We start from the raw sequence: 14333 nt of genomic DNA, 5'->3' as shown, positions 1-14333 counted from the left end.
TTCGCACCTCTCAGTGTTCAAGTACTTGTGCTGGAGGGTTCCAGAGGCGTGTGGTGGTGTGCCAGGATGAGAACGGTTACCCTGCCAACAGCTGTGATGAAAGCACACAACCCATAGAACAACGCTCCTGTGAATCTGGCCCCTGCCCTCAGTGGTTCTATGGCAGTTGGGGTGAGGTAAGATGTATAGGCCCAAGTACACACACAAGCACCAGTCGTCCAGATTAGCCATTTTGCCACAAGGAATTGAAATTGAATTGAGTTTAATTTAGTTACAGATCAATAAAACTGAATCAAGCTTAACATCGTCGAGTCATCAAAGCAAAGCACAGAAACCAGTGGCAACTTCTCTGCTGGCGTAACATGCCTTATAAATAAATAAATATTTTTTCATCCTTTCATTCTCATTTACCTTTTTGCCTATGTGTTTCCAACTCTTTCTATTCCTAATTCATCTACAAACGAATAGCAAGAAGCAAAAATTTTATCCAATCAGAATTTATTCCTCGATGCTTACAAGCAAAGTGTGACGACTCTTTCAAAAATTGCATGCCCGAAGCCGAGCTCATTAGCCGAAGTGAGCACGTTTGAGCTCCACCCCGTCAGGCCTTCAGATTTACACAGAATCCCTCAGCACTGCAGTGAATAGGCATCTAAAGTCAGATTGTAAGATTCATCAGCCAATCAGAATGATCTATTTGTTCTTGGTGGGTGTGGTCTTTAGGATATGTCCCAGTCCAGGCCTTCTAGCTGGCCTTGAGTGATGCAGTCATGCTTTGAGTGATGTACGTAATTTGAAAGTGAAGAGCGTGAGATCTTGCTGACGAGATGGCTGTTATCACCATTGAGAAAGAGATCCTTATGGATTTAAGAACCTGAGATGTTCTGCAAGTTTGTGCAGTTGATTAATTAAACAGGAAAGGAGGACTGATTTTGACTTTTCTAAGTTTTCTAAGTGTAAATTATGCTGTTTGAGCATTCAGTGTCGGATCAAGTTTTGAAAAGTAACTGTGCACCCTGACGAAACAACATTTATTGCAAGCACAATTTAAATTGCAAATATTATTAGAGAGCTTTTTCTTCGTATTAGACCTCCTTGGCTCTGGCTTTTGTGTGTGGACGTGTTTTTGAAATGTCAATTGGTATTATTAGTTGACTGCCATGTAATGTGTGATAGGCATACGGTGTCTTATTCACTGTGAAACTGTGTTTTCTTAATGGCACGAATCGCACTGAAGGCCTAGACTTAAAATGCACGGGCCACGGCTGACAGAAACCATCTTGAAACGCTTTTCCAAAAATCTAATTTTAGTCAAATTTCATACCTCAATTTCATACCATGAATATGGTTAATATCAGATTTGTCCAAACTGATTCTGTGCACTTTTATTTTTTTTGTGTTCAGACTGCAAAAAACAACAGTATGTTGGATCAAATATGGATATGCCAATTTTTCGTTGCCTGTCTGAGTGGAGATTTCATTTTAGGGCTGGGCGATATGTATAAATTATTTTATCGATAATCGCCTTAAAAAATATCGCGATATCCGATTACATCGTCAACCCCCCTGCCGAGGGTCAGTGAATTTTTTTTCTTTATTGATTTTGCTTTAAAAATGTAATTCATTTATTGAAACACAGAAAACATAAACAAAAGACATTTCTAAATTCAAATTTCACTTTAAACTAAACAAAAAAAAGCAATAAAATAAAAAGTGATCAAAAAATCTTAGTTTACCTCCTCCCCAAATCCAAGCATTTACTGCCTTCAACGGCTCCATTTGCCATCACGCAAGCATCCGTCAACGACACCAGGTGGAAAATTATTAATAGCCTACAGATTAAGAACTAAATACAATCATAAATGTAAAGATAATAATAATTATAATAATAAAGCCTAATAAATTCCCTTGTGTTCCCAAAATAATGCTGCCAAATGTGTACTCTTATCAAACTGTAATAGTTAATGCTGCCTAAAGAAAAGAAAATTGAACTCAATTTTAGGTTCAAGGTGAACGTGTCTTGTATTATTTTATGATTTAATCACTTTAGTCTTTGTTTCTTTAATACAAAGATATATATTATTGAACCTGCAGAGTTGCGTTCACAATGCATGCCAACCACGTGGAAATAAAGTGAATTAAACTCACAGCACCTTCCGAGATGATTGGAGATAATTAGCAGCATTCTCTTAGATGACATTATTCTTGCAAACAGTTTTCAGATGAATGAAACAGAGAAAAAAGAGTGAAAACTCTTTACATGCGCTTGTTCCACATGACAGGCTCGTTCTACACGCCGGCATGCATGTATTCCACATGACAGGGTCCCGCTGCACACCTCTGAACAAACAGCGAATCAGACACAAGAATTGACTGCTTTTCTTTTGTCTGTTCTTAAAAATATAATAAAGTGTGTTTCTTCAAGCAAATGTCTTTGTGACTAAAAGCATTTCTTGTCATGTGTCACTCCGAGACATCTTATAGGTCGCCCGCCTGTTGCAGGTAGATTAGCAAAATTATCCGCACATGAAATACATTTGAACGATGAACTTGCAAACTGGTTTCAGCCTCATTGCATTTGACGGGTGGCGGGTGCTAGTTTCACACCCTGGGCTACTGTTTAATATATTTGCTGACTTCCCAGATCCATGGTTTTGCCATTTCCCGATATTGTCGATCATCGTCTGTTTGCAATCGGCATTAGGATCATTTTAAGACATCATCGATATCCGATTACATCGTCCTATTGCCCAGCCCTACTTCATACTGTCACCACTTAGCAAAACCCTCTTTGAAATGTTTGCTTCAGAGGGCGTGACATTATGTTAAAGCTTGTCATTGTCTGACGTTGCTCCACCGACCATAGTCCAAGGTTTTGTAGTAGCCATTGTTTGAAAATGCAATGCTACAAAGACTACATCTGTTAATGAAACAAGACTTTCACTCTTTCTTTTCTCTCACCCTTTTTTCGTTTCTGCCTCCCTAGTGTTCAGAATCCTGCGGAGGAGGGATAAAGACCCGGTTGGTCACTTGTCAACGGCCCAACGGGGAACGCTTTAACGATCTGAGCTGTGAAATTCTTGACAAACCACCTGACCGAGAGCAGTGCAATACTCAGTCCTGCTCTATTAACCCTCACTGAAGCACAGACCAATGGAGCTCGGTACACTCATAATTATTTTAACTTTTCTCCCTACATAAGTTCTAATTCTCACAACACACCAAGGTTTTTTTACTCAAGACATGAGGAAAACAAACTGAAACTCAAAATGGTTTGATCTTTAAGAAAGCAAATTGCTGGTTTAACGTTTGCTGCTCATAGGAGAGTGGTTGCACTTACAGACCTACCAAACATGCAGTTAAATATTGTTGTATAGCTTTATCCTAACTGAAAAGTGAGCCAATGTGGTTGTTTGAAAGCTGTTTAGCTTTTTCTTATGTTAGGTTTTTGGGCTTTTGCCCAATGCAGCTATACTCGAGATATGTACAAAAAATTATCTTTGTTGTGGATTCTGTTTAAAACAGTACAGTTGTATATTGCATTTAGAATACTTGGGCAGAAAAGCCTTATATTACACCACTGCAGATCTGAAAAATCTGGTGAAAGACAGTTAACTTTATTATATTTAAACTGTCTCTGTGTATTTCTTCTAATAGTCTTCATAATCATGAAAATTTAGTTTTTTTTAACTATACCTCATGTGAACTCAGCTAGCCATTGACCTATTACATTTATGATGGTGCTGTTTTTGGTTCAAGGGAGACTTTATGTGAAAATGTGTTTATAGTTGCTATATTTTTGTATATTTAAGGTAATTTACAAAAGTATTTTTTTAAGTAAATACAAACAAAAACAAAAAACAAAAAAAGGGTCATAATCTGAAATCAAATGTAGTTTTGTTCATTTTATGTCTTTTGATTGCCCAGCAATATTAATATTTTTCTTGGTTATTTACGCAGTATTATTTCAATATTGTGTATGATTTGTCCAACAATGAAAATTATGTTCTAATCTAGTGTATAAAATTCCTAGACCTAGGGTAAGCCAGTTAGTTTTGTCTCTGAAATTTGCTTGTTGGACAATTTTTTTTTTTTTTTGTGTCTACCTCATTCTCAATGAAAAGTCCCACATCTATCCATTTTATATTTATGGATAGGGATGATAAATGCTAATACAGTTGTGCTCAAAAGTTTGCATACCCTTGGAGAATTGGTAATATATTTACCATTTTTAAAGAAAACATGAGTGAGCAGGCAAAACACATTTCTTTTATTTCTTATGGGATTCATATTCAACTGTAGGTTATAACAGAATGGCACAATCATAAAACAAAACATGGCAACAAAGAAAAAAATTAAATGACCCCTGTTCAAAAGTCTGCGATCTTAATACTGTGTATTGACCCCTTTAGCATCAATGACAGAGTGCAGTCTTTTGTAATAGTTGTCTATGAAGCCCCAAATTCTTGCAGGTGTTATAGCTGCCCATTCGTCTTGGCAAAATGCCTCCAGGTCATGCAAAGTCTTTGGTCATCTTGCATGAACCGCACATTTGAGATCTCCCCAGAGTGGCTCGATGATATTAAGGTCAGGAGACTGTGATGGCCACTCCAGAACCTTCACCTTTTTCTGCTGTAACCACTGGAGGGTCAACTTGGCCTTGTGCTTAGGGTCATTGCCATGCGCAGCTTTTGTGCCGAAGAATGCAAATTGTCTGCCAGTATTTTCTGATAACATGCTGCATTCATCTTGCCATCAATTTTCACAAGATTCCCCATGCCTTTAGAGCTCACACACCCCCAAAACATCAGTGAGCCACAACCATGCTTCACAGTGGGGATGGTATTCTTTTCGCTATAGGCCTTGTTGACCCCTCTCCAAACATAGCGCTTATGGTTGTGATCATAAAGCTCTATTTTGGTCTCATCACTCCAAATTACAGTGTGCCAGAAGCTGTGAGGTGTGTCAAGGTGTTGTCGGGCATATTGTAACCGGGCTTTTTTGTGGCATTGGTGCAGTAAAGGCTTCTTTCTGGCAACTCGACCATGCAGCTCATTTTTGTTCAAGTATTGTCGTATTGTGCTCCTTGAAACAACCACACCGTCTTTTTCCAGAGCAGCCTGTATTTCTCCTGAGGTTACCTGTGGGGTTTTCTTTGTATCCCGAACAATTCTTCTGGCAGTTGTGGCTGAAATCTTTCTTGGTCTACTTGACCTTGGCTTGGTATCAAGAGATCCCTGAATTTTCCACTTCTTAATAAGTGATTGAACAGTACTGACTGGCATTTTCAAGGCTTTGGAAATATTTTTATATCCTTTTCCATCTTTATAAAGTTCCATTACCTTGTTACGCAGGTCATTTGACATTTCTTTTCTGCTCCCCATGGCTCAGTATCTAGCCTGCTCAGTGCATCCATGTTAGAGTTAACAAACTCATTGACTATTTATACACATGCACTAATTGCAATTTAAAAAGCCACAGGTGTGGGAAATTAACCTTTAATTGCCATTTAAACCTGTGTGTGTCACCTTGTGTGTCTGTAACAAGGCCAAACATTCAAGGGTATGTAACTTTTGATCAGGGCCATTTGGGTGATTTCTGTTATCGTTATGATTTAAAAAGGAGCCAAACAACTATGTGATGATAAATGGCTTCAAATGATCACTATCCTTAAATAAAAGACAGTTTTTTTGCATGATCAGTCATATTTTCAAAATCAATGCCAAAATTTTACAATTTCTGCCAGGGTATGCAAACTTTTGAGCACAACTGTATATCCTGTAGCATCCACAAGCAACCATTTATTGATATCCATACAAATTTGTATTGTTGTCCAAAGATGCCATGGTGCTAGTGTCTATGGTGCAATTCCCTTTCATGACATGGTCTGTTATGTCATCAGTGATTTGAATCAAATGGCAGTAATGAAGAAATGTATGTGCATTTTTTGTATATTCTTGTAAGTATTTGTATTTATTTCTGCTGCCATACAATGTGTCCTTATTTGTTTGAACCTGATGATGATGATGATGATGATGATGGGCAAATTAAACCATTGCAAGATTGTTTTTTAAAGGTTATATTGTTCTTTATTATTATTATTATTATTATTACTATGGTAACACTTTACAATAAAGTTCCATTTGTTAATATTAGATAATGCATTAGGTATCATGAACAAACAATGAACATTATATATATTTTTTTTACAGCATTTATTAATCTTTGATAATATTAGTTAAATAAAAATACAATTGTTCATTGTTAGTTCATGTTAGTTCATAGTGCATGCACTAAAAGTATTGTTCATTATTAGTTCATGTTAACTAATGTTGTTAACAAATGAAACCTTATTGTAAAGTGTTGCCATTATTCTTATTATTATTGTTTATTATACAATTAGAAAAGTATGCTACTTTTTGTCATTAATGAATATAATTAAGTAAATTTGTAAATCAGTTATTTAGAGATGAGAAAGACTGAATGTTGTCTTGTATTATTTTGTGTAAATTCATTCATGAAGGAATTTTCATTTTTAAAAAGACAGCATTTCACTTGCTGATTGAGCATATGTACAGTAACTAAATCAGTATCATTACACATCACAGGCATTCAATGCACATGTAGCCTCAATAATAATGTAATGAATGAAAGAAGGTACTGTACATAATCACTGAGCTTAATATCTGTTTTCTCATGGGGTTATAACAATCTTGTAATTCACTTTTAGTTATAATGTTTTTTTATATGTTATCCTGCTGCTTTTATTTTTATTTTTTTTTTCTTGTCTGAATTGGACAATTGGATGGGGGTTGTTTTTGGTGCTCACTAACTTCAGTACCTTTAGAAGAAATCTATGTACTGTGTTACTTCCTATTGGTTAGGACAGACTATTATCCAGACCCGATGGTGATCACCCCAGTGAGCGTACATCACAATAACAATGGTAAGGGCGCGGGGGTCATTGATGGCCTTTGATCTGTGGTTAGGCCCTTTACAGGCCTTCCCAACTCATCTAATTAGAATGGACACGCTTCTCAGAAAGAGCTTTATTCTTATGGGAAAAATGATCACCAAAGCTAAGGCGCCACAATGTTTGGTGGCTTCTGTGCTCTGGATGTCTGTGCTAGGTAGTACTTGCATTGGAATGCAGTGAGGCACATAGCCAAGTGTGTTGCCATGTCTGGACTGATAATTTGTTGCAACAATTTAAAAGAAAAACATGGTAATTTTGCATGGTTCAAAGAGCCAAACTTAACAGTGTGTGAACTTAACAGTGGCAATACGATCACCCTTGCCTTTTTTTTATTGCATGCACATGTCATGAATTTGACTTGAGTAATTCATTGGAAATTTTTGTTTGACATATTTTATCAGCATTTTGCAGTTTACTACAAGAAGTGAATTTTGTATGAAGGGAACTTGCATTGAAATATGTCCCTGCATTGAAATAATTTTGTATGTAAAAGTTATTTTAGTTGGTAATCTGAGTGTAATTAATCATTGGAGCATTCATTTAATATGGTATTAAACTCTAAACAATGATTTGACATTTGAAATGCAGCAACAATATGGCAGCTTTCCTCACTTTAACCATGTCAGAAATAAACGGTTTATTGCCGTAAAAACACAAGATTGATATATTCCTTAAATATTCATGTGTATTGTATGTAAAAAAAATATGTTTATTATTTTAAATACAAATGTATTTGATGAGTTATTTGATTTATTATCATAGCAATACTTTTCAGTTCTCTAGGACTGATGTAAAAAATAAGCACCACGATTTTGATACAAGTGAAATGTGCTTTTAATGTTTCATTTTATATATATATATATATATATATATATATATATATATATATATATATATATATACATACACACACACACACACCAATCAGCCACAACATTAAAACCACCTGCCTAATATTGTGTAGGTCCCCCATGTGCCTCCAAAACAGCGCCAACCCGCATCTCAGAATAACATTTGGAGATGCTATTCTTCTCACCACAGTTGTACAGAGCGGTTATCTGAGTTAATGTAGACTTTGTCAGTTCGAACCAGTCTGGCCATTCTCTGTTGACCTCTTTCATCAACAAGGAATTTCCATCCACAGAACTGCTGCTCACTGGATGTTTTTTGTTTCTGGCACCATATTTAATTTGACACAAATAAAACCAAGGCTGTGAGCAATAGTTCCCTATCTGTCACTCACTCGACGTTGTGTCAATGTAGTGACACTAGGGGTCACTCTTGGGAGCCCGAAACACCTCTGATCTTTTGAAAAAAGGCCAATGAGAATTGGCGAGTGGAATTTGCATGCCACTCCCCTGGACATACGGGTGTGAAAGGAGCTGGTATGCAACCACTCATTCAGATTTTCTCTTTGGAGCCGAGCGGTTGCATTCAGTGCACTGAATACAATTCCTCTTAAAATAACTCACCTCGCTAAAGACTGCTGGACTCTGTGCCTGTGCAGTGCAGAGAACGCTTCTGGGCGCTTCGGCAGAGCAAAAAAAAGAGTATATTCGGCACACATGGAATGTCTTTTTAAAGATACCTTTCCGTTTGTGTGTTATTCCTGGTTGCGGTCGCTATCTCTCTACTTCTGATGGCCACGATCATTGTCTTACGTGTCTGGGCGCTGCTCACGTGGAGACAATGTTCGTGGACGGAGCATGTCCTCATTGCGAGAACATGACCATGGCAACGTTGCGGTCGCGGCTTGCATTCATAAGAAAGCAAGCCACCCCAGCGGCTCTCCGCCTCGGTCTTCTACCTACGGGTATGAGGCCATGCCGGTTAGCACTGGGGGCGATTTGGGGACCTCAATGGAACCACCTCCGCCGGGTATCCCCCCACGGACCTCACATTCCCCAGCACGCTCGCTTGCCCTGATCGGGCTCTCGGGCGAGATCACTGGCTCGTCTCAGGGCGGGTTCGACATCTCGTCTGGAGCCCTGGAAGATGATGAGTTATCGAGCGCAGCATCGGAGAGCGGGCTTGTCCGGTCTGACGTTGAGGCTTCGACTGGGCTTCCTCCTTCGGGAATGGTCGCCCAGTCTCAGGCCGACGTGGAAATGATGGACATGCTTTCCCGGGCGGCCGCGAGCGTCGGGCTAGAGTGGAACCCTCCACTCTCCCCTGAACCCTCGCGGCTCGACGATTGGTTCCTGGGCTCGGGGCGCGGCTCCTTTCTTCCCAGAAGTGCATGTGGAGCTGACAAGATCCTGGGAGGCACCTTTTACTGCTCGATCCCGATCTTTCAGCTCCCTCGCTTTCACTACCTTTGATGGCGAAGTGGCCAGGGGGTATCGGTGATCCCCCAGGTGGAAAAGGCGCTTGCGGTGCACTTATGTCCTCAGAGTGTCACCACCAGGCGCGGGCACCCGAAGCTCCCGTCCAAGGCCTACGTCGTCTCTGACGGCTAAGGCCTATGGTGCCGCTGGACAAGCCGCCTCCGCCCTGCACGCCATGGCTCTCCTGCAAGTACACCAAGCCAAGGTGCTAAAAGAACTGCACGAGGGTAGTTCTGACCCATGATTGATGCAGGAACTGCGCTCGGCGACCGACCTCGCTCTCCGGGCGACAAAGCTCACAGCGTGGTCTCTCGGGCAGGCGATGTCCACTCTTGTGGTCCAGGAGCGCCACCTCTGGCTCAACTTGGTAGAGATGCAAGAGACTGACAAGGCACGGTTCCTTGACGCCCCCATCTCCCAGGTTGGCCTGTTTAGCAACACCGTTGAGGACCTTGCCCAGCAGTTCTCGATGGTGAAGAAGCAGACAGAGGCTATAAAGCACATCCTGCCCCGACGCGGCTCAAGATCCTTCACCCCGTCTGCTCGTCGCCAAGGGCATCTCCCTGCAGAAACATCTCCGGCTCCACTGCAGCCCACCCCCGTGGCCCGGCCCCAGTGTGCAGCCCATCACAGGAAGCAGACGCCACCCGTCTCACGGCCAGCCACCAAGAACCTGAGGAAGGCTTCGAAGCGCCCCTGAGACAGGCGACCCAGGGGCAAGGAGACCCATTCCTCTGGAGCTCGTGCACAGAATACTCCATCCCCCGGTGAAGGGCCGGGAGGAGGATCTTTTGTTTCTTTTTTCGCCGCATGCCCCAGAGGCTGCGGTACCCAAAAGTTCAGCAAAAGAGCAGTTTCCTTGTTTCCTGGGTCACATGTCCGGTGTGCTCGGCCGTCGTCACGACCGCCGTCCACCGTTCCTTTTTGGCAGGGTTGGTGCTCCAGCGGCGGACCCCCTGCCCCTGGGCGCCCAGCTGTGGCACGAATACCACCACACAGGATTAGTGCCGATGGACCACGGGGACGAGACTCCTCCTCCCCCCTCCTCGGCCAATCTCATGGTGGGCGGCAGGAGCCAGGTAAGTGCTTCGATGTCCCTTGACTCAGCACGGCCACAGGGCTTGAGTCCCCTCGATGTGGCACCTCGAGCTCCGCCCCGCCAGAGTTTGGAGGCATGGCTCGCACATTCAAACCCGTCCCAATGGCTGACCCGGACTGTCCGACTCGGCTACGTGATTAAGTTCACCAGGTGCCCGCCCAGGTTCAGCGGCGTCCGTTTCACCTCAGTGAAGGGCGAGAACACCGCTACCTTGCGTGCAGCGATCGCGACCCTCCTGAGCAAGGGCGCAATAGAGCCTGTACCTCCAGCCGAGATGAGGAAAGGGTTCTACAGCCCTTACTTCATCGTACCAAAGAAAGGCAGTGGGTTGCGACCAATCTTGGACCTGCGAGTACTGAACCGGGCTTTGCACAGGCTCCCGTTCAAGATGCTGACACAAAAATGCATTCTAGCGAGCGTCCGACATCTAGACTGGTTTGTGGCGGTAGACCTGAAGGATGCGTACTTCCACGTCTCGGTCCTACCTCGACACAGACCCTTCCTGCGGTTTGTCTTCGAGGGCCAGGTGTACCAGTACAAGGTCCTCCCCTTCAGCCTGTCCTTGTCCCCTCGTGTTTTCACAAAGGTCGCGGAGGCAGCCCTTGCCCCGCTAAGGGAAGTGGGCATCTACATTCTCAACTATCTCAATGACTAGCTGATCTTAGCTCACTCTCGAGAGTTGCTATGCGCACACAGGGACCTCGTGCTCCGGCACCTCAGCCGACTGGGGCTTCGGGTCAACTGGGAAAAGAGCAAGCTCTCCCCGGTACAGAGCATCTCTTTTCTCAGTCTGGAGTTGGACTCGGTCTCGATGACAGCGTGCCTCACGAACGAGCATGCACAGTCGGTGCTGAACTGTCTAAAGGCATTCAGATGGAGAACAGCGGTTCCACTGAAACACTTTCAGAGGCTCCTGGGGCATATGGCATCCTCAGCGGCGGCCACACCGCTCGGGTTGATGCATATGAGACCGCTTCAGCACTGGCTTCGGACTCGAGTCCCAAAATGTGCATGGCGCCACGGGACACATCGCGTGACCATCACACCGGTCTGTCGCAGCCTCTTCAGCCCTTGGACCGACCTGGCATTTCTACGAGCAGGGGTTCCCCTAGAGCAGGTCTCCAGGCGTGTCGTGGTTACAACAGACGCCTCCAAGACGGGCTGGGGCACCGTATGCAACGGGCACACAGCCGCCGGCTCTTGGACTGGCCCGCGGCTGCGTTGGCACATCAACTGCCTAGAGTTTTTGGCAGTACTGCTCACCTTGTGGAGGTTTCGGCTGTTGATCCAGGGCAAGCATGTGTTGGTCCGGATGGACAACACAGCAACGGTAGCTTACATCAAACACCAAGGCGGTCTATGCTCCCATTGCATGTCACAACTCGCCCGCCGTCTCCTCCTCTGGAGTCAGCAGCGCCTCAAGTCGCTAAGAGCCACTCACATCCCAGGGACCTCAACACTGATGCGGATGCACTGTCACGTCAGGTTACCCTCAGGGGAGAGTGGAGACTCCACCCTCAGGTGGTCCAGCTGATTTGGAGTTGATTCGGTCGAGCACAGGTAAACCTGTTTGCTTCCTGGGAGTCCTGCCACTGCCCGCTTTGGTACGCCCTGACCGAGGCACCTCTCAGCATAAATGTGTTGGCACACAGCTGGCCCCCTGGACTACACAAGTATGCGTTTCCCCAAGTGAGCCTACTTGCACAGACCCTGCGCAAGGTCAGGGAGGATGGGGAGCAAGTCATCCTAGTAGCACCCTACTGGCCCACCCAGACATGGTTCTCGGATCTCACGCTCCTCGTGACAGCCCCCCCGGCAAATTCCCCTGAGGAAAGACCTTCTTTCTCAGGGATGGGGCACCATCTGGCACCTGCGACCAGACCTCTGAAATCTCCACATCTGGCCCTTGGACAGGGCGTGGAGGACTTATGTGGCCTACCGCCCGCGGTGGTAGACACGATCACTCAGGCTAGGGCTCCCTCTACGAGGTGCCTGTATGCCTTGAAGTGGCGACTGTTCGCTAAGTGGTGTTCTTCCTGACACGAAGACCCCCAGAGATGCGCAGTTGGATCGGTGCTTTCCTTCCTGCAGGAGAGGTAGGAGGGGTGGATGTCCCCCTCCACCTTGAAGGTGTATGTAGCCGCTATTTTGGCTCATCACGATGCGGTAGATGGTAAGTACTTGGGGAAGCACGACTTGATCATCAGGTTCCTGAGAGGCGCTAGGAGGTTGAACCCCTCTAGACCATGCCTCGTTCCCCCGTGGGACCTCTCTGTAGTCCTTCAGGGTCTACGGGGAGCTCCCTTTGAGCCCTTGGAGTCAGCTGAGCTTAAGGCACTCTCTTTGAAGACTGCCCTCCTGACTGTGCTCACTTCCATCAAGAGGGTAGGGGACCTGCAAGCATTCTCTGTCAGTGAATTGTGCCTGGAGTTCGGTCCGGGTTACTCTCACGTGATCTTGAGACCCCGACCGGGCTATGTGCCCAAGGTTCCCATGACCCCTTTTAGGGATCAGGTAGTGAACCTGCAAGCGCTGCCCCAGGAGGAGGCAGACCCAGCCTTCGCGTTTCTGTGTACGGTGTGACCTTTACGCATCTATTTGGATCGCACGCGGAGCTTTAGAAGCTCCGAGCAGCTCTTTGTCTGCTTTGGGGGACAGCGGAATGGAAATGTTTTCTCCAAACAGAGGATCGCCCACTGGGTCATTGACGCCATCGCTATGGCATATCAAGCTCAGGACGTGCCACCCCCTGCGGGGTTACGAGCCCACTCTACCAGGAGTGTGGCGGCCTCCTGGGCCCTGGCCAGTGGCGCCTCTTTGGCAGACATCTGCAAAGCAGTTGGCTGGGCAACACCCATCACCTTTGCGAGGTTCTACAATCTCCGGGATGAGCCGGTCTCATCCTGAGTAGTGGCAGGCACGAGCAGGTAAGTTCTGGGACAACTGGCCGGGTGTACCACTTGCGCATAGCACCTTTCCCCTCCCTTGAGGGGAAGACGTGCACTTTTGACTCCCAGCAGTGTTCACAGACTGTGATCCCTGGATGACTTTCCTCCTTAGCCCTGTGGCAGTTGAGTTTGTGGAGAAACTCACTGCCGGCTCAGTAAGTGCACTAATGAGGCCCTGTACTGAGGTAGGTTCTCCGCATGTGCTGGTTCCCCCGAAGGCAACCCCATGTGATATTTTCTGCAAAATCATTTCCCTGTCGTAAACTGCATCTTCCTTGGCCAGGGGCCCCTCTGCCCCCGGTCGCCATGCTTTGTAGAAACTCCTCCCCCAGTCCGTTAACAAAATTCCACTCTTTTTGGGGAGAAAAAAGAGGGAAAAGAGGCCTCGGCTGGGCTAGCCTGTCCCTATTTGTTGGGCAGTCGACTTGTTCCTGAAGGACCGTTCGATGCTCATAGCAGTGTTGAGGGAGGTTACGTGACAGCCTGATGCGCTGGCTACGAGGCACACAAAGGTCTGCCCGTCTCGCACCGCTAGTCCACGTAACATAGTTCAGCTAGTTGTGGCGTTTTGTATAGGGACCCCTAGTGTCACTACCTCGACACAATGTCGAGTGAGTGACAGATAGGGAACATCATGGTTCATTTCGTAATCTCCGTTCCCTGATGGAGGGAACGAGACATTGTGTCCCTCTTGCCACAACGCTGAACTACCCGCTGAAATGGCCGGGACCTTGTCTCGGCTCCTCAGCACAAAACCTGAATGAGTGGTTGCATACCAGCTCCTTTTATACCCGTATGTCCGGGGGAGTGGCATGCAAATTCCACTCGCCAATTCTCATTGGCCTTTTTTCAAAAGATCAGAGGTGTTTCGGGTTCCCAAGAGTGACTCCTAGTGTCACTACATCGACACAACGTCTCGTTCCCTCCATCGGGGAACAGAGGTTATGAAAGTAACCATGACGATGTATAGTCCATTGTTCAGT

The 14333-nt window shown here is 45.2% G+C and overlaps 1 protein-coding gene across 1 annotated transcript in view; it reads left to right on the top strand.

The window, feature by feature from the left end:
- The window catches only part of adamts9 (ADAM metallopeptidase with thrombospondin type 1 motif, 9), a 52935-nt gene extending 45158 nt beyond the window's left edge, over nucleotides 1-7777 (top strand). Inside the window, exons 27-28 of the mRNA XM_051675445.1 lie at nucleotides 15-176; nucleotides 2987-7777. Coding sequence (XP_051531405.1) covers nucleotides 15-176; nucleotides 2987-3142 — 318 coding nt within the window. The 3' untranslated portion in view covers nucleotides 3143-7777. The remainder of the gene's footprint in view (nucleotides 1-14; nucleotides 177-2986) is intronic.
- The last annotated feature ends 6556 nt before the right edge of the window (nucleotides 7778-14333 follow it).

Source organism: Myxocyprinus asiaticus, chromosome 37, assembly GCF_019703515.2.
Source record: "Myxocyprinus asiaticus isolate MX2 ecotype Aquarium Trade chromosome 37, UBuf_Myxa_2, whole genome shotgun sequence".
NCBI classification, from domain to species: domain Eukaryota; kingdom Metazoa; phylum Chordata; class Actinopteri; order Cypriniformes; family Catostomidae; genus Myxocyprinus; species Myxocyprinus asiaticus.
The sequence above is the reverse complement of the archived record's forward strand: the minus strand, read 5'-3'. Positions and strand labels throughout refer to the sequence as shown.